This window comes from Elephas maximus, chromosome 9 (assembly GCF_024166365.1).
Source record: "Elephas maximus indicus isolate mEleMax1 chromosome 9, mEleMax1 primary haplotype, whole genome shotgun sequence".
In the NCBI taxonomy this organism is placed as follows: Eukaryota; Metazoa; Chordata; class Mammalia; order Proboscidea; family Elephantidae; genus Elephas; species Elephas maximus.
Genome location: NC_064827.1, coordinates 117,048,859 through 117,070,291, shown reverse-complemented (window position 1 = coordinate 117,070,291; position 21,433 = coordinate 117,048,859). Strand labels below are relative to the sequence as shown.

Genomic DNA, 21,433 nt, shown 5'->3' with positions numbered 1-21,433 from the left:
TGTTTTGTACAACTAGACACAGCAAGTGCTTCGGGAAGATACCACATATCAACTAAAACCCCAGCCAGTCAGTTAGGGGGTGCTTTACTCCTGGTGGCGTACTGGTTAAGTGCTACAGCTGCTAACCAAAGGGTCGGCAGTTTGAATCCGCTAGGCGTTTCTTGGAAACTCTGGGGGGCAGTTCTACTCTGTCCTATAGGGTTGTTATGAGTCGAAATCGACTCAACGGCACTGCGTTTGGTTTTTGGTTTTTGTTACTCCAGTGGGTTGTCACTGGAAGGTCATTTAAAGACGTCTTGAGAAATTTAAGCACAAATTATATTCAAACACTACACTGAAACAAGGTGATGACGATTCACCATAGTTTAAAAAACATCCAGAATTTGGAGGCTTAAGGAAACTGCCGACAAATTCATATGCTAACTTTCAAGTCAATGCAGAAAAAACCTTAAAACTACACTACGCGTCACATACACGCATGCACACACACAAACAGCTATTCTTTTCCGAGTATACTGTGCTGTGGTACATAATAAGACTCCTTAAAATCTACAGAATTTGGGAACAAGAACAGAAAGCTCTTTAATATGATTTGTGCCTGATTCCCCTTGAATGTAATTCACTTAGGACTAAGGACTCTGGTCTAAACACCCTTTTGGTTTTCTCATAAACTGAGATTCTAGCAGGCAAATATCTGCCCGGTCACTAGCTAAACACTACTCTGAACAAAGAAATCATCCAAGGGAAGGCTAAGAGACTACTTCTTTAGTAAATTATTAAAAACCACAAATGCTGCTCCTTTTCCTCATCAGGAACTGTTACCTACGGGAGGACTTCTCAGAAGTCTCACTCTTGGTTGGTTTCATTGTATCATAAACTACATCAGTCTTCAAAAAGCGAGTGAACATTCCAGAAAATGAACGGAAAATTAAAAAAAAAAAATCATTTGATTTTAGTGGCTCTTATCTTACTCAATATAATTAACCTAACGTCGGAGATCACTTTAACAATACAGGCAGGTAGGAGAGAGCCTTATCTTCTCTCTCAACCATTTTTCAAGAAAAAATTCTTGCAATAGAGGACACCATCATTATCCCTGCCAGTAAACAGCAAATTAACTTCTAAAAAACTTGTCACAAAAAAGTGAAATTCCCTTTGACTGAGGGTAAGCTCTGTAAGCACAGGGACTTCTGCATGTTTTTTCATTGTCCTATCCCTAGAGTCTATATCTGTGTTGTCCATATCCTGGCAGCAGTCACACGTGCCTGTTTAAATCTACCTTTAAATAAAATTAAAACTTCAATTGCTCAGTTCCACTAGCCACATTTCAAGTGTCTAACAGACACAAGGAAACGCCGGTGGCATAGTGGTTAAGTACTACAGCTGCTAACCAAAAGGTCGGCCGGTCGAACCCACCAGGCACTTCTTGGAAACTCAATGGGGCAGTGCCACTTTGTCTTATAGGGTCAATTTGAGTAGGAAATGACTCCATGGCAACGGGTTTGGTTTAATAGACACATGTAGTTAGTGGCTACTGTAATGAACAGTTCAGATACATAAAGGCAGACACTGTCTAGTACAAAACAGAATTTCAGCAAGTGTATGTTAAATGAATGAACACTCTCTATGACGGACGTTTTGATTTCATATTAACTTACACACCTGAAATACTGAGCCTTTCAAAAAAGTTTTAACTACTCTTCCTTTAAAAATCTACAGAAACAGTTGTATCACAAGATAGAAAACGGGACGTGTGCGGAAGAAGGACAAACTATTCCATATCCGTAAATAATACGGTTTCTTTTCTAACCCGCACCCCCGACAAAAGACTCCGATTTATTATAATTCTTCCCACTATTCACTACTGGAAACCCTGGTGGCGTAATGGTTAAAAGCTATGGCTGCTAACCAAAAGTTCGGCAGTTCGAATCCACCAGGCGCTCCTTGGAAACCTTATGGGGCAGTTCTACTCTGACCTTTAGGGTCGCTATCAGTTGGAATCCACTCGACGGCAACGGCTTTGGTTTGGTTTCGGTATTAACTACCACACAGTTTCAAGACCCTGATTTCCCTAAGGCCTCCCCAGACTGGGATTTTCCACTCAATTTTCACCATCTCGTCTTACCGCAAGTCCCACTCTAGTTTTTGAGTACCAGCCTCTCTCCTGCGCCCAGAGAGGGCAAGGGCCCTTTCCGTTTCCCCCGTAAACTCGCCGCTGGGCCTGGGCGCACCCGGGAGCCCTTCCAGAGAGGCACGCCGAGTCCGGGCGTGACCGAGCCAGCCCTGCCGAGGCCTCAGACCGCACTTTCGCACGAGCCACCACACCCACGTGTGGCCGTGGGCCGCACGAGCCGCGCAGCTCACCTCGTACAGCGCCTGTACCATTTCCACGAGCACCCACTGCTCCGTGGCGGTCGCCATAGTCGCCGGCGGGGGCTCCTTCCGTAAGGCGGGTTACGGAAACGTCAAATTGTGCGCGGCGCCGCCCAGTGACGTCTTCGCGCTTGCGGGGACGGGACGTCCGAGGGGTGGGCACCGCCTCCTCGCGCTTGCGCACTGAACCGCTAGCGGCCTCGGCGGGAAGGAAAAGGTCAGGGGCTCTAATAGGGCGTCTATTTGAAAAAAAAAGGGTTGGAGAGAGTGAGAGTGAACGGGCGGGGTCGTCCCACTCTTATTTACCACTCATCCATTAGTTGCTAGGTCGCGTGCTGGACTTCGGGATGGAGAGATTAGTAATAAATAGAAGGAAGTGTTTTTAAGGTAATTATTTACTCTTAAATTACATAACTAATCCATGAATGTGCTACCATAAAAAAACACAAAAATAGCCCACTCGTATAGCACTTACTATGTGTCAGGTATAGTCTAAGCCTTCACAGGATTTTAAATCATTTAGCAGCCTGGTGTGGAACTTTATAGAAACTCCTGTGCATGCAAATATATATGGAGGTGCACACATTTATTTGGATGGATTTCTTAAAAATAATTGAGCATAGGAACAGTACTGTTCTACAACTTGCTTTTCTCAATTACTTTTATTTGTAGGCTTTTTTTCTGTCTACACATGCTGTATTTTTTTGAGTGGCTGAAAACTACTTCTTGGAATGGTTTGTTATATATATTTCTTGTTCCATTTTATTTAAACATTTCCCCATTAACGAACACTTATGTTGTTTCCACTTTTCCCCCTATTACAAACAATGCTGCCATACACACCCATATGTATCTTTCTGTCAGTATTGAAGTATTTCTGACTGCTTTTCTCAGAGAGGAATTTTATTCAAAGGTGAGCTAAATACTGCCATTACCTTTGAGTCCATTCTGACTCATAGCAACCCTGTAGCATAGAGTAGAACTGCCCCACAGGATTTCCAAGGAACTGCTGACCTTTTGGTTAGCAGCATAGTAGCTCTTAACCGCTATACCACCAGGGTTTCCAAATACTGCCATCCTGTTCTCCAAAACACCTCAAACAATTCAAGTTGTATGAAAGCTTATCCACACTGTAGCTAATGGAGGATATTATCAATTAAAAAAATTTTTTGCCAATTTATTGGAAATAAAATGATCAATTAGTTTTATTGTCCATGCTTCTGATTACTGATGAGGTTGAGCAACTAACATGTTTTTTGGCACTTGCACTCCTTCTATGAATCACCAAATCATATTATTTGCTCATTTTTCTTTTGGTTATTTTTTCTTTTTTTTACAGCATCTATACATTCTGAATATATTTTGTTGTTTGTATGTGATGATTATTTTTGTCCAGTTTCTGTCTAGTTTATGTTATTTTTTTGTCTGATCCACATTTTAATTTTTATGTCATCTATCTGTTTATTGACTCCGGTTTGCCATGTATATCACAGGGTTATATAGCACCTATGTTTTCCTCCAAAACTTGCATAGGTTCATTGTTGTTTACAGTTAACTCTAATTATTCTGGGAATTATATTTTTCTGTGAGAGAACTGAATCTTAATTATTTTTTTTCTGAAAGGATAACAAGTTTTCCCAAAACCATGTGTATGACTGAATAGCCCTGATTGTCCCTGATAATGTGAATCAGCACCAGTACTATGTGTTATATTTCCATGTAGAATTGGCACTATCTAGCAAATGATGTCAGTGCTCTGCCCACATTCTCCTGGCTCCATTACTATGCACATGTCCTCCCCTGGTTCTTTCTTTCCCAACAGCTTGCACCTGCGTTTTTCAGAGGCTTATCTTCAGGCTGCTGGAAGCCATTTTTCCTGCTCTCATGGAGAGTTAGAAGTGTCCGAGAATTTATATTCTGTCCTGGGCTGGGCAGCCCTTAGCCAGACATGACTGATGGTCGTTGGGATATATATATTGTACCTCCCTAGCTGTTGGCTGAGTACCTCTCTCAGTTCTTAGAGGCCACTGTCAGGTCCTTGCCATGTGGCTCTGTCCTCTCACAACTTGGTAGCTTGCTTCTCGAAGATGAGCAGGAGAGTGTCGTTGGTTTTGAATTTTTCTCTTTAGGAAGGGCCCAGTTTTAAGAGTTCACCTGATGAGGTCAGGCCCACCCAGGATAATCTCCCTCAAACTCACAGTCCACTAATTGGTAGCCTAATCATGGAAGTGAAATACAGTCAAATTCATAGGTTCCACCAGCACACATGAGAAGGAGATTATAAAGGACATGTACATCGGGAGGCATGGATTTTAGGATTCTGCCTCCCACACAGCTTTGTAGATAAGTTTATTTATTTTTATTGTACTTTAGATGAAGGTTTATAGAACAAACTAGTTTCTTATTAAACAGCTAGTACACATATTGTTTTATGACATTGGTTAACAACCCCACGACAAGTCAACACTCTCTTGACCTTGGGTGCCCTATTACCAGCTTTCCTGTCCTCTTCTCTCTTCTTGTCCTTGCCGGTGGGCTGTTGTGCCCTTTAGTCTCATTTTATGGGCCTGTCTAATCTCTGGCTGAAGGGTGAACCTTGGGAGTGACTTCATTACTGAGCTAAAAGGGTGTGTGGGGGCCATACTCTCCGGGTTTCTCTAGTCTCTGTCGGGCCAGTAAGTCTAATCTTTTTTTGTGTGAGTTAGAATTTTGTTCTACAGTTTTCTCCAGCTGTCTGGAACCCTCTATTGTGATCCCTGTCAGAGCAGTCAGTGGTGGTAGCTGGGCACCATCTAGTTGCGCTATACCTAATATGCTGGAGGCCGTGTAGTTGTGGTCCATTAGACCTTTGGACTAATCTTTCCCTTGTATGCTCAGTTTTCTTCATTATTCCTTGCTCCCGAAGGGAAGAGACCAGTGGATTATCTTAGATAGCCACTCATAGGCATTTAAGACCCCAGACGCTACTCATCAAAGTAGAATATAGAACATTTTCTTTATAAACTATGTTATGCCAATTGAGCTAGATTTTTCCCAAGACCATGGTCCCTACAGCCCTCAGTCCAGCAATTCGGTCCATCAGGGAGTTTGGATGTGTCTATGGAGCTTCCATGACCTTGCCTTGTACAAGTTGTGCTGGCTTTCCCAGCATTGTGTACTGTCTTACCCTTTACCAAAGTTGCCACTTACGTAGACAAGTTGTTTTTTTCCCCGCTATTTATGGATAAAGATTCTTAGATATCTGCTTATCCTTGGCAATCTGAAATTAGGATATTTCTAGATGTGAGGACTTTTCATTTATCCTGCTGTGTACAGATAATTCCTGACTTATGACATATTCAAGTTATGAGGACCACACTTAAAGCCTTCTATGGAACAGCTCATACATGATGAGGAAGGGACATTGACAGATCAGAACTTAATGAATTTTGAAGAGGAAGGAAATATTGAAGAAGAAGGAAATAAAGAGGAAGGAGAGAATTTGTCAAAAAAGTTTTACAGTGACAGGATTAGCTGGAGTTTTTTCTAAATTAAATCTGGGGTTTCAATTGCTTGAAAACATGGACCCAAATGCTGATAGCTTTGCTAAATTCGATAGGCAGATTTGGGAAGCAGTGAGATGTTACTCAGAAATACATGAAGAAAAAAAAGGACCATACAGATAACTCTCATTAATTTTCTAACAGAAACTCCATCCCCATTCCCAGGGATAATTCAGATGATCCAGAATCTTCCACAAGTGGAGTTATTACTGAAACTGACCAAATGCCAACATTGTCCAATTCTTCTTCATTGTCAGAGTAAATTTTTATGATTTGTGTATTTTTTTATGTGTACAAAAAAACAAAAACAAATTATATCGTTAACGTTTCCAACCCCCAAAGACAAATTAAGATTGGATTTATGAGGATACTGATAATAAAATACAATAATAATGAAAACTACAAGTTTTTTATAGATATCTGTTTGGGCTGCAAGAATCCATGGAGAGACAGCAAACAGAAATCCAGAAGATTAACAATAAAATTTCAGAATTAGACAACTCAAAAGAAAGTCGTTGGAGCAGAACTGAGGCAATGAAAGTCAGAATTAGTGAAATTGAAGGTAAAGCACTTGACACCAACTTATTTGAGTAAAAGCAAAAAAAGAGTTGAAAAAAAAAAGAAGAAACTTAAGAATTATGTGGGACTCTATCAAGAGGAATAACCTAGGAGTGATTGGAGTGCCAGAATAAGGGGGGATAGCAGAAGATATAGAGAGAATTGTTGAAGAGTTGTTTGCAGAAAAATGCCCTGATATCGTGAAAGATGTTGTTAGGTGCTGTAGAATCGTATCCGACTCGTAATGACCCTATGCAAAACAGAACAAAACACTGCCCGGTCCTGAGCCATCCTTAAAATTGTTGTTATGCTTGAGCTCATTGTTGCAGCCACTGTGTCAGTCCACCTCGTTGAGGGTCTTCCTCTTTTCTGCTGACCCTGTACTCTACCAAGCATGATGTCCTCCTCCAGGGACTGATCCCTCCTGACAACATGTCCGAAGTATGTAAGACACAGTCTCACCATCCTTGCTTCTAAGGAGCATTCTGGTTGTACTTCTTCTAAGACAGGTTTGTCCATTCTTTTGGCAGTCCATGGTATATTCAGTATTCTTTGCCAGTACCACAATTCAGAGGCATCAGTTCTTCTTTTGTCTTCCTTATTCATTGTCCAGCTTTCACATGCATATGATGTGATTGAAAATACCATGGCTTGGATCAGGCACACATTAGTCTTCAAGGTGCCATCTTTACTCTTCAACACTTTAAAGAGGTCCTTTGCAGCAGATTTCTATGAGTTGGAATTGACTTGATGGCACTGGGTTTGGTTTTTTGGTTTTTTGCAGGAGATTTACCCAATGCAACGCGTCTTTTGATTTCTTGACTGCTGCTTCCATGGGTGTTGATTGTGGATCCAAGTAAAATGAAATCCTTGACAACTTCAGTCTTTTCTCCATTTATCATGATGTTGCTCATTGGTCCAGTTGTGAAGATTTTTGTTTTCTTTACTGAAGGCTGTGGTCTTTGATCTTCATTATTAAGTGCTTCAAGTCCTTTTCACTTTCAGCAAGCAAGGTTGTGTCATCTGCATAACACAGGTTGTTAATGACTCTTCCTCCAATCCTGATGCCCTGTTCTTCTTCATATAGTCCAGCTTCTTGTATTATTTGCTCAGCATACAGATTGAATAGGTATGGTGAAAGAATACAACCCTGATGCACACCTTTCCTGACTTTAAACCACTCAGTATCCCCTTGTTCTGTCTGAACAACAGCCTCTTGATCTATGCACAGATTCCTCATGAGCACAATTAAGTGTTCTGAAATTCCCATTCTTTGCAATGTTATCCATAATTTGTTATGATCCACACATTCGAATGCCTCTGCTTTCAGCCAGGATCCATCTGACATCAGCAATGATATCCCTGGTTCCATGTCCTCTTCTGAAACTGGCCTGAATTTCTGGCAGTTCCCTGTCGGTATACTGCTGCAGCCATTTTTGAATGATCTTCAGCAAAATTTTGCTTGTGTGTGATAGTAATGATATTGTTCTATAATTTCCACATTTGGTTGGATCACCTTTCTTGGGAATAGGCATAAATATGAATCTCTGCCAGTCAGTTGGCCAGGAAACTGTCTTCCATATTTGTTGGCATAGACGAGTGAGCACCTCCAGCCCTGCATCTGTTTGTTGAAACATCTCAATTGATATTCCATCAGTTCCTGAAGCCTAGTTTTTTGCCAATGCCTTCAGAGCAGCTTGGACTTCTTCCTTCAGTACCGTCGGTTTCTGATCATATGCCACCTCTTGAAACGGTTGAATATCGACGAATTCTTTTTGGTATAATGACTCTGTGTATTCTTTCTATCTTCTTTTGACGCTTCCTGCATTGTTTAATGTTTTCCCCATAGAATCCTTCACGATTACAACTGGAGGCTTGAATTTTTTCTTCAGTTCTTTCAGCTTGAGAAATGCCGAGCGTGTTCTTCCCTCTTGGTTTTCTATCTCCAGCTCTTTGCACATGTCATTATAATACTTTGTCTTCTTGAGAGGCCCTTTGAAATCTTCTGTTCAGTTCTTTTACTTCATCAGTTCTTCCTTTTGTTTTAGCTGCTTGGCGTTCAAGAGCAAGTTTCAGAGTCTCCTCTGACATCCATTTTGGTCTTTTCTTTCTTTCCTGTCTTTTCAATGACATCTTGCTTTCTTCATGGATGATGTCCTTGATGTCATTCCACAACTCGTCTGGTCTTTGGTCAGTAGTGTTCAATGCATCAAATCTATTCTTCAGATGATCTCTAAATTCAGGTGGGATGTACTGAAGGTCATGTTTTGGCTCTCGTGGACTTGCTCTGATTTTCTTCAGTTTCACCTTGAGCTTGCATATGAGCAATTGATGGTATGATCCACAGTCAGCCCCGGCCTTTTTCTGACTGATGATATTGAGCTTTTCCATTGTCTCTTTCCACAGATGTAGTCAATTTGATTTCTGTGTGTTCCATCTGGCGAGGTGCGTGTGTATAGTTGCCGCTTATGTTGGTGAAAGATGAGAAGATATATATCCAAGATGCTCATAGAACCCCATACAAGGTAAATCCCAAAATAAAGTCACCGAGGCATAATCAAACTTGCCAAAACCAAAGATAAAGAGAGAATTTTAAGAGTGGCTAGAGATAAACAAAAAGTTATCTACAAACAAGAGTCAGTAAGACAGGTTGGACTACTCAGCAGAAACCATGCAGGCAAGAAGGCAATGGGATGATATATATAAAGCCTTGAAGGAAAAAAATTGCCACCCAAGAATTATATATCCAGCACAACTGTCTCTCCAATAGGATGATGAAATTCCCAGAGACACAAAAGTTTAGCGAGTTTGCAAAAACCAAACCAAAATAACAAGAAATACTAAAGGGAGTTCTCCAGTTAGAAATCAATAACATGAGGTAACAACCCAAGACTAGAACACAGGACAGAGCAACCAGATACTAACCCAGGTAGGGAAATCACAAAAATAAAGCTAAAACACTGATAATAGGGAAACAGAGACGTCAATATGTAAAAAATGACAACATTAACATAAAAAAGAGGCACTAAAAAAAAAGGTAGTCATATGGAGAGGATGTGAAGACGATATAAAAAAATAAAAGTTTGCTTTAAACTTAGAAAAATCAGGGTAAATTTTAAGGTAACCACAAAGGAAACTAACAATCCTGCACATCAAAATAAAAAACAAGGAAAACATAACCACTCAGCAAATACAAAATCAACAACAATGAAAAAGATGGAAAAAATACATAAAGAAAAACAACTCAGCACAGAAAACTACATGGAACAAACTGTGAACAACCCACACAAAAAGATATCAGTAATACAGCACTAAACTCATACCTATCCATAATTATGCTGAATGTAAACGGACTAAATGCACCAATAAAGAGACAGAGACAGAATCGATAAAAAAGTGCAATCCATCTATATTCTGCCTACAGGAGACACACCTTAGGCTTAAAGGCACAAACTAAAACTCAAAGGATGGAAAAAAATATCTAAAGCAAACAACAATCAAAAAAGCAGGAGCTTTTTAGCAACATTAATTTCTGGCAAAATAGACTTTAAAGTAAGATCTACCATAAAGGATAAGGAAGGACACTATATAATGATTAAAGGGTGAATACAGCAGAAGGACATAACCATAATAAATATTACACACCCAATGACAGGGCTCCAAAATACATAAAGCAAACTCTGACAGCACTGAAAAGAGAGACAGCTCCACAGTAATAGTTGGAGACTTCAACAGACCACTTTCGGTGAAGGACAGAACATTCAGAAAGAAGCTCAATAAAGACATGGAAGATCTAAATGCCACAATCAACCAACTCGTCCTTATAGGCATATACAGAACACTCTACCCAATAGCATCCGTATATACTTTCTTTTCCGGTGCACATGAACATTCTCCAGAATAGACCACATATTAGACCGTAAAGGAAGCCTTAACAGAATCTAAAACATCACAAAGCATCTTTTGTGACCATAAAACCATAAAAGTTGAAATCAATAACGGAAAAAGGAAGGGAAAAAAAAAAAAAAAACAAGACATGAAAACTGAACAACAGCTTGCTCATCTCCACAGCAACTGGTTTAGTTAGACATCCAAATGGGGATGTCCCACAGGCAGTTGGATGTGTGAATCTGAAGTCTAGAGGAGAGGCCAGGAATAGGAATAGAAAGTTGATAGTCCAGTGTAGTCACCAGATGATATTTTATACCATCAGAAAATGAGCGTAGATACAGGAGAGTAGATACAAGAGAGAAGAAGTATGAAAACTGTGCCCTGGAGTACTTTCTGAGTGTATTAATAATATTTACTTTAAAATTGTCCTCTGTGTTTTCTATGAACACATTTTCTCATATTATTTTTGTTTGATCATATTAAAATATTAATTTCTAGTTATAATACAATAGTACAGAAAAGAAACAGAATTTCTAAAATTTTAAAATTTAATTTCTTTTTCTTAGTCTGTTCCCCTAAGAGAGAGTGAATAAGGTCAACTTTAATATAGTAACAGATTTATGTATATAATCTCTAGAAAGACTTTATTGAAGCTCTTTAAAAACTTACTTAAATTATCGGGATTTTACTAACTCTTAAATGTGAATGGTCATCTGAGAGTCACCACAGAGTTGAGGAAAACCTCTAACATGAAAGACAAGGACCAACACAAGCACAGAATAAATAGAACTTGGCAACATTGGCTTATTAGTTGTGAAAAATGTACCATATTAACATAAGATGTTGATAATAATCCCATAAATTTACTACGGCCTGTGAAATATATGTATTGGAACTCTGCACTCTCTTCACAAGTTTTCTGTAATTCTAAAACTATTTTAAAATTAAAAGAAAAGAACTTGGGGAAACTGTTAATGCAAAGACAAGGAAAAATATATAATTAAAATTATCAGCAAAAAGAATATATTCCGTTCATGAGACAAGAGCTATATATTATAAAAAAGAACATCTAGATAACAAAAAAGAGCTCTTGAGAATTAAAAATACGGGAATGGAAAAGAAAAAAAAAATGCATTAAAATCTCAGAAGGCAAAGTTAAATCTCCCAGAAAGTAGCACAAAAATAAAGACAAAATAGGGAGAAAAGAAGCTAATGTGAGACAATCAGCTCATGAATTGCAAGATTCAAATACTGAAGTTCCAGAAAGAGAGTGTGTAGGAGAAAGTGGTGAGGAAGTTATCTAAGAAACAATATGAGAAAATTCACAGAAGGACATGAGTTTCCAGATTCAGAGGCTCCACGAAGTGCCTATTGTTGTTAGGAGCCGTAAAGTTGGTGTTGACTCATGGCCACCCTATGTACAACAGAATGAAACACTACTGGTCCTGTGCCATCCTCACAATCGTTGCTGTGATTGAGCCCATTGTTGCAGCCACTGTGTCAGTCCATCTTGTTGAGGGTCTTCCTCTTTTTTGCCGACCCTCTACTTTACCAAGCATGATGTCCTTCTCTGGGGACTGATCCCTCCCGATAACATGTCCAAAGTACACAAGATGAAGTCTGTCCATCCCTGCTTTTAAGAAGCATTCTGGCTTTGCTTCTTCCAAGACAGATTTGTTCATTTTCTGGAAGTCCATAGTATATCGAATATTCTCTGTCAACACCGTAATTCAAATGCATCAGTTCTTCTTTAGTCTTCCTTATTCATTGTCCAGCTTTCGCATGCATATAAGGCAATTGAAAATACCATGGCTTGGGTCAGGCACACATTAGTCTTCAGGGTGACATCTTTGCTTTTCAACACTTTAAAGAGGTCCTTTGCAGTAGATTTTCCCAATGCAATGTGTCGTTTGATTTCTTGACTGCTGCTTCCATGGGCGTCAGTTGCGGAGCCAAGTAAAATAAAGTCCTGTACAACTTAAGTCTTTTCTCTGTTTATCATGATATTACTTATTGGTCCAGTTGTGAGGATTTTTGTTTTCTTTATGTTGAGGTGTAATCCATACTGAAGGCGGTAGCCTTTGATCTTCATCGGTAAGCTCTTCAAGTCCTCATTACTTTAAGCAAGTAAGGTTGTGTTATTTGCATAAGCCGGTTGTTAGAGCCTTCCTCCAGTCTTGATGCTGCATTCTTCTTCATATAGTCCAGCTTCTCAATTTATTTGCTCAGTGTACAGACTGAATAAGTACGGTGAAAGGATACAACCCTAACGCACACTTTTCCTGATGTGAAAACACGCAGTATCCCCTTGTTCTGTTGGAATGACTGTCTGTCTCTTTGTCTATGTATAGGTTCCACATGAGCATAGTTAAGTGTTCTGGAATTCCCATTCTTCATGTTATCCATAATTTGCTATGATCCACACAGTCAAATGCCTTTGCATAGTCAATAAAACACAGGCAAACACCTTTCTGCTATTCTCTGCCTGCAGCCAAGGTCCCTCTGACATCAGCAATGATACCCCTGGTTCCGCATCCTCTTCTGAATCTGATTTGAATTTCTGGCAGTTTTCTGTCAATGTACTGCTATTGTTTTTGAATTCTCTTCAGCAAAATTTTACATATGTGTGATATTAATGATATTCAATAATTTCTATGTTCTGTTGGATCACCTTTCTTTGGAATGGGCAGAAATACGAATCACTTCCAGTTGTTTGCCCAGATAGCTAGCTTCCAAATTTCTTGGCCAAAGCAAGTGAGCACTTCCAGCATTGTGTCCATTTGTTGAAACGTCTCAGCTGGTATTCCGTCAATCCCTGAAGCCTTGTTTTTCACGAAGTGCAGCTTGAACCTCTTCTTTCAATACCATCGGTTCTTAACCATATGCTACCTCCTGGATTGGTTGGACGTCAACCGATTCCTTTTGGTGCAGTGACTATGTGTATTTCTTCCATCTTCTTTTGATGCTTCCTGCATCATTAAATATTTTGCCCATAGAATCCTTCAATTTTGCAGCTCAAGGCTTGAATTTTTTCTTCAGTTCTTTCACTTTGAGAAATGCCAAGTATGTTCTTCCCTTTTGTTTTTCTAACTTCAGGTCTCTGCAGATGTCATTGTAATACTTTACTTTGTCTTCTTGTGCCACCCTTTGAAATCTTCTGTTTGGCTCTTTTACTTCAGTGAAGTGCCTAACACAGTATAAAAAGTCCACACTAGTTACACATATAAGGTTAAAGAATAATGGGAAGAAAGAAACCTTCCAACACTTTCAACAGGGGGAGAAAAACGGATGCGTTACAAAAAAAAAAAAAAGACAACCAGATAGAATAATGGCATCAAACTTCTCATTAGCAGTATTAGAAGTCAGATGGTGGGCAATACCTTTAGACATCTCATGGAAGTTGTTTCCAACCAAGGATTCTATACCTAACTATCAATCAGTAATGAAAGTAAATAATGACATGCAATGCATATATAGAACAGGTTAGGTTAAGCCACCATAACAACCAACCTGCAAATCTTTGTAGCTTATAACAATAAAAGCTTATTTCTTGCTTATACTGACACTGCGAATTTGGGGGGGAGGTTCTACAACATGTCTCCCTTTTTCATAACCGAGATGCAGTGCTATTAATTACTTTTGTGTGTGGCTTTTCTAGCCATGGCCCTGTAACTCCCACCCAGGTGATTGTGTGATAGGGTAATCGTGGCCTACTAGGGGGATTGGTCAGTTTTGCCCTGAAAGAGAGCCAATTCCAGAGCAGGGAGGAGCCCACCAACACCAAAGAAGGAGAGACCAGCAGGAGAGCCCAGCAGCTGGAGATAGCGCAGTGGACTTCCCAGCCCACGGAAAGAGAAAGCTGAGTGCCTTTGGGCCGAGACTGAGGGCCAGGAAGAGACATGGCTGAGAGCGCAGCTGGGGAGAGGCTATCCTGAGGGAAGAGCTGTATCCTTAGTGTTCTTGAGCCTGAATTGTAACTGTTACTTCCCTAATAAACCCCATAATTGTGAGTATGGTGTGTGAGTTCTGTGTGACTATTGCAATGAATTATTGAACCCAGTAGAGAGTGCAATGGGAGGGATATTTGGTATCAGAGTTAGTAGAGATGGAGAGAGAAGGTGTGTCAGACCTCCACCTCATAGGAATCAGCCTAGGGCTCTTGATCTTGGTTCTCCTTCCCCCTTGTGGGGTCGGAGGAGGTCAGACACCTACCCCATGCCATTTTTACATCAGGCTAACAAAACATCCACCATCTTGATTATTACCTATCGTGTGTCAGAGAGAAAGCTCTGTGGAGTGTCACTCTGGCAATTAAGTGCTCTGGTATGGAAGTGACATGTCACTTCTACTTAACGTGGCCAAGAAGTGTAATCTTATCCCATGCCTGGAAAACAGAGTCATAAATATTGGTGAATAGCACTAATGGCTCCCACACAAGTTTTTAAAATTTTATCTTCCATGCACCCTTTTTCCAGAAACCCCTGGGTTATGTGCTGCTTCTATATAAGTAAGCAAAACAAAAAAGAAGTTGGCGTGGGAGACCTCACACAGAAAGGAAGGGAAGGGATGACAGCTGTGGAGCAAAGCTAAAGTGTGACCAGGCCAATTGGATTACGGGTGTGGAGGGCTCCATAAGGAGTGGTCCTAAGCAGGGGAGAATGGTACTGATAGATCACGTGATAGGTTCAAGTGCATAGAAAATTGGATTGAGAGAGATTTGAAAATTTGCGTGAAGACCTAGCCAGAGATTCAAGGAAAACCAAGCATATTTAAAAAAAAAAAACAAAAAAACAAGGCGGTTAAATCCAGGAGAAAAATTACTGATAGGCAATGCAATCACTATTTTTCTCTACAGTAAATAGCACTTATACAAAGTCATAATAATTAAAGTACTAGAAATGGACTTAATTAAAAATTTTTGTTAGGACTGTATTGAGAGAATGGGAGGAGGGAAAATGTGTGTAAGATGCCTAAAACTTTATCTTCTGTAGTAAGTTATTAATGAACAATAGCTAAAACTAAACATTGTAAACAGCACTGTAGCACGCTGTTTAAAAATAGGAAATTATCAGAAGAAATAACTAAAAAAAGATTGTCTTTTGGAAATGGCAATCTGGCATGGGGGAAAGTGGGCCAGGGATTGATTTTTTCTCATAAGCTTGTACTGTAACATGTTATAAACATCTCAAACTGTAAATATGTATTACTTGGATAAAAATTAAAATTAAACCAAAGCTGTATCTTTAATTGCCCAATTATATTTTACTAAAACGTTTAGCATTCTTTGCCAGCCTCCTGTTCTTAGTGGTTTACATATGGAGTAGCGTCTTATTGTGGGGTGGGAAAGGATTTCTGTTTGGATTTAAAGTCAACTCATCAGTTTAATAAAATTGACTCTGAAAAAATTTTAAATTGCCCATAAAACATATAGTTTTGTTACGCACTCTTGAATCCACCCCTGCATCTCTTCCTTAGATAATGTTTCTTAAGGGCCCTCAACTCATTATCTTTTTATGTTAAAAAAAAAAAAAAGAACAATCTCGCTGCCATCAAGATGATCCCGACTCATAACCATCCCATGGGACAGAGTAGAACTGCCGTATAGGGTTTCCAGGGAGCAGCTGGTGGATTTGAACTGCTGATCTTTTGGTTAGCAGCCAAGCTCTTAGCCACTGTGCCACCAGGGCTCCTTTTATGTTTTAAGGGTATAAAATTGAGTTACTCAGATTCCTAAGTTTATAAATCATTTATAGTTCATCCGTCCATCCGTCCATCCATCTATCTATCTGTCCATCTGTCCATCCATCCATCCACCCATCCATTCATCCATTCATTACTCCTTTTTGTCCAAGGTCCTCACTGCCATTCTCATCCCTTGAGCCTCTGGGCACCCATTCTAATGTTTGTGAGCATACTTGTAGCCTTGGGAAGTATGCAGCGACACTCATCATTCACATCATTTGTGTAAGGTTTGAAAAGTGAGGTTCACTTCATCCCTTTTTGTCTCCAGTCCTGTGGTTCAACAAAAGCCATTGAAGATCCTGGTTATTTTGAGATCTTTGCTCAGCTGCCCAGATTATCAACTTCCTTTTAAGGCCAATATTAAGATCACTTTAAGACCAATATTCTTTACTAGTCATAAAACAGCAGCCGTTGGTAATCAATTCTGCATGGTTCAATGTTCATGTCCAGGCTAAGAGGGAGACTGGCTTCCTGAGGGTTGTCCTTTAAGAGCAAGGAAACAACTTGCTCAGAGGCCCTTAGCAACTCTCTGCTCGAGTCTCATTGGCCCTAAGTGGCTTGAGCCTGCCCATTCCTGATTCAGTCAGCATAAAGGGGAGATGGAATGACCATAACAAGGTCCACTCTTGAACTGTGGTCTATCACTTAGACCCCATTGTTGCTACACAGTGGGTGGGACAGAATGGGTCCTGGGGAGTTATCCACAATCCTCTATAGCCACCTAACTGGGCTCCTCCTTTTTATTTGTTTTCTTCCAGTCTATTCAACATCACCCTGGTGGCACGGTGATTAAGAACATGGCTACTAACCAAAAGATTGGCAGTTCAAATCTACCAGCCACTCCTTGGAAACCCTATGGGATAGTTCTTCTCTGCTATGAGTTGGAATCAACTCAACAGCAATGGGTTTGTTTTGTTTGGTTATTCAACATTGCAACCATCTGACTCATCCCAGGCCTTTCTTCCGAGTCAGGAGTCAAGGTAAAAAACAAACAAACAAAAAAACCCAAACCCATTGCCGTTGAGTTGATTCCAACTCATAGCGACCCTATAGGGCAGAGTAGAGCTGTCCCACAGAGTTCCCAAGGAGTGCCTACTGGATTTGAACTGCCAGCCTTTTGGTTAACAGCCATAGCACTGAACCACTACAGCACCAGGGTTTCCATGGAGTCGAGGTAGAGTCTATCAAATGTGAAATGGGTAGAGAGCAAAGTAAGAACCAATCATCAGCATTTGTGTTAGTGGTACAACTGGGAAGGTTCCCAAACTCCTCCCAAACTATAACACCAGCGAGTCCCTCCTTGATCCAAAGCCTGGACCCATCGCTGAGTAGGATTACATTTGATTTTTAAGATGAAACTTTCTCTCTCCCTATTGTGCTTTAGATGAAGGTTTATACAGCAAATTAGTTTCTCATTAAACACTTAGTACACATATTATTTTGTGACATTGGTTGCCAACCCCATGACATATCAAAACTCTCCCCTTCTTGACCTTGGCCTCCCCATTTCCATTTGTCCAGCTTTCCTGTCCCCTCCTGCCTTCTCATCCTTGCCCCTGGGCTAGTGTGCCCATTTAGTCTCTTATACATGGTTGAGCTTTGTGTATTATTGTTTGTTTTATGGGCTTGTCTAATCTTTGGCTGAAGGGCGAACCTCAGGAGTGACTTCAGTACTGACCTAAAAGGGTGCCCAGGGGCCATACTCTCAGGGTTTCTCCAGTCTCTGTCAGACCAGTAAGTCTGATCTATTTTTGTGTGTGTGTGAGTTTGTGTTTTGTTCTACATTTTTCTTCAGCTCTGTCCGGGACCTTCTGTTGTGATCCCTGTCAGAGTAGTTGGTGGTGATAACCCTTCATCATCTAGTTGTACTGGACTCAGTCTGGTGGAGGCTGTGGTAGTTGTGGCCCATTAGTCCTTTGGACTAATCTTTCTCTTGTGTTTTCTTCATTCTCCCTTGCTCCAGATGAGGTGGGGGCAGTGGAGTATCTTAGATGTCCGCTCACAATATTTTAAGACCCCAGATGCCTACTCACCAAAGTAGGAAAACATGAAACTCTCTCGTGCTTCTCATCTGAAACCTCAAACTCTCAAACAGTGTCACTGGTTTTTATGGCACAGACTGCAGGGCATTAACAACCACTCTTTCTGCATTACAAATGTGTGAGTGTGCAGGTGTGTGGCAATGCTAGTCCTGAACCTACGTGACAGCGTGTTGTTTGCGTGGGAAAAGGTGAATGTGCCAAGAAATATTGGGAGCCTCATGTATCTTCTTGAAGGGTTTCTGGAGTAAAAACATTCAGGATTTACAAGAAGCAGGACGAGTTTGACAACATCCCCTTCTCCTTTGCTGTGTTCCCTTGAGCTGAGTTTCCTAATAGCAGGTTTACGTCATAGTGTTTCGGAGGTTTACAAGGCTACCCATTCTAACACTGTGTTCCCTTTTTTATCCCTGTGATTAAATATGCATTTAAATCCTGGATCTCCCCAATCCCAACAATGAGTTCAGACACATGAGTTCTAAAATATTTTAGAATTCCAATGGGAATGAGCAGGTAGTTAGAAATTTACTGACCAAAGTGTCCAACACACTTTTGCATGCCCTGTAAGGAAAATCAGCAACGTAATCACTGTAAAGATAACTACAGCAAAATGTCTTTCACATCTTTGCTACTTGTGGTTATGTTTGTATTGTGTAAGTAAGGCCTGAGTGCACCCTTGCTGTAAGTGATACATGGAATACTTAAATATATAGATGAAAATTCACAAGCCCTTTTCGCCCACTCACCTAGCCTTACTTCCCTTCCCATCAGAGGTGAACACTTAAAATTTGGTGTGTATTTTTCTGGACCTTTTTCAGTGTATTGACATTCATATATTTACATACATACACATACACACGTGGCTTTTAGAAAGCATTAGTGTGCATTGCCACATTCTTTTATTTGTTCATTCAGAAACGTGACACAGACTGTAAGGAAAATAAAAGTAAACAAAACCATATCTGGTTCTCATGAAACTGTCTTGGGCGAAAGAGAGCTATTAATCCAATATTTGCACAAATATATATAAGATCTTACCCCTGGCATGTGCTGTGAAGGAGTAGAGGGGAGCGTGCTGGGGCAGAGGGAATAACATGTGCAAAGGCATTTCAAGGAACTGAAGCCAACAGGTGTGAGCAGAGCAGAGGGCACAGGGCAAGGTGTGGAAGGAAATGTTCTGTGACTCCCTTGTTAAAGGTTAAAAAGTCTTAGAGATACTTCCTTGTCAGTATTTATACAATAGATCATTTAGATGTCCTGTTCACAGACAAAAACTGCACAGAGGAATTTTGCAAACAGTGAGTTATACTGGAAAATTAAGCAGATGCTGTATGCATTGGAGATGTGTGTGTGTAAGGGTGTGAGCATGTATGTTTGCGTGTGATGAGCACACCCTGTGGAATGACGCAGGGTGGAAAGTGGAAATTATTCGTTCATTTGTTCGGTAAGTATTTACTGAGCACCTACTACCTGCTAGGCGCTGTTTTAGGTCGTGGGGTACAGAACTAATTAGAGAGAGGAGTCAAGGTCTCCACTCTCACAAAGCTTGTTTTTAAGGGTAGGAGACAATTACTAGAAGAGGCAAAATGAATGAGGGCATAATACAATCCAGAGTTGATAAGTAGTACTGGAGGTGATTGCTATTCCTACGAGCCACCTGCACTTTTTTTCTTTAGGTAACTCAAATCTGGGCTGAGGAAAAGAGGTAAATGAATGTACTGGCCTCAGGGAGCAGAAAAATCCAAGATCTGGCAACAATGTGCTGGATGAGGTCATTAAAACCAAGTTTTCCTTATTCTTTATTATCAGCGTTACCTGATTCTTGAGCCTCGTCTTGGACTTCATCAGCATCTCTGTTGTAGCAAGCCAGCCAGGGGATTCTGTTTGAGGACTACTGCCCTAGTGCCCCTTGGTGGTCCTCCAACACTGAAGAAAGGCTTGGGAGTGCATGTGCGTGTGTGCGTGTGTGCGTGTGTGTAGGGACTCTTAAAAGACGCCAGAAGGTTAGAGAGAGGGCTGGGGAGGAGATTTTGAGTTCGAATGCTCACGTTTCAGAAGAGATGTGAATACACATTGGACTTGCTGTTTGCTTGCTTCGCCTTTGCCTTCCATGCGCTCCATGACTTGGCAACCAGGCTGCCCTCACTAAGACTGAATGGATTTGTACTTCCATCCCTAGAATCTGAAATGCCTGTTACACAGAATGCACGCCTACACTGAGTATTTTGCTGGTCTGATGCTAGAGAAATGATGCATCATGGTAGATTTAATTGATTTTTCCCCATTTAGTAGTGAGATGGGAATCCCTGGGTAGAACAAACAGTTAACACTGAAAGTTTGGAAGTTCGAACCTACTCAGATGTGCCTTCAATGACAGACCTGGCGATCTGGTTCTGAAAGATCACAGCCTTCAGAACCCTCTGGAGCAGTTCAACTCTGCACATATGGCGTGACCATGAGTCAGACTTGACTCGAGGGCAACTAACAACAGCAGCAGTGAGACAGAGCATGTTTCTGCTTATTACCCATTTGTATGATATCTTCCCATCACTCCTCTGCCAGTCCGTTGTACCGTGGTGGCTTGAATGTTGCTGTGACACTGGAAGCTATGCCACTGGTATTTTAAATACCAGCAGGGTAACCCATGGCGGACAGGTTTCAGCGAGCTTCCAAACTAAGACAGACTAGGAAGAAAGGCCTCGCCATCTTATTCTGGAAATCAGCCGGTGAAACCCCTATGGATCACAACAGGATATTGCCTGATACAGTGCTGGAAGATGAGGCCCCTAGGTGGGAAGGTGCTCAAAATACACCGTGGCCACAGGAATGGACTTGAGTATCCCAATGACCGTGAAAATGGCATAGCAGCAGGTGATGTTTCATTGTGTTATACATGGGGTTGCCATTAAGTCAGAGCCAACTCAACGCAACTAACAGTAAAAATGAGAACAACAACTAAATGTCTTCAGTAAATTGTTTTTAAAATACCTTTTGCCCATTTTTCCATAGTTATTTTTCTTTTTTGCATTCGCTGTATATATTTTGTACTTTTATTTCTTTATATATATATATATAATGTATATTCTCTTTCATGGTGTCACTTTTTTTTTTAGTTTTATTTTAGTATCTATTATTATACATCATTTGAAATTTTTTATGTACTCAAATCTGCCATTTTCCCCCATTTTGAGCCCTTGAGTTTGTGTCTTGCAAAGAAAGCCTTTCTTCAAACTTAAATTGAAAAAAATCCTGTGTTTTCTTAAAATATTTCTATAGTATTTATGTTTG

General features: G+C 40.4%; 1 protein-coding gene across 1 annotated transcript in view; it reads right to left on the bottom strand.

Annotated features, from left to right (window-relative positions):
• SPTLC1 (serine palmitoyltransferase long chain base subunit 1) overlaps window positions 1-2,473 on the bottom strand; it is a 73,285-nt gene extending 70,812 nt beyond the window's left edge. The window contains exon 1 of the mRNA XM_049895415.1: window positions 2,365-2,473. Within this exon, the coding sequence (XP_049751372.1) occupies window positions 2,365-2,421 (57 nt within the window). The 5' untranslated portion in view covers window positions 2,422-2,473. The remainder of the gene's footprint in view (window positions 1-2,364) is intronic.
• Window positions 2,474-21,433: the final 18,960 nt, after the last annotated feature.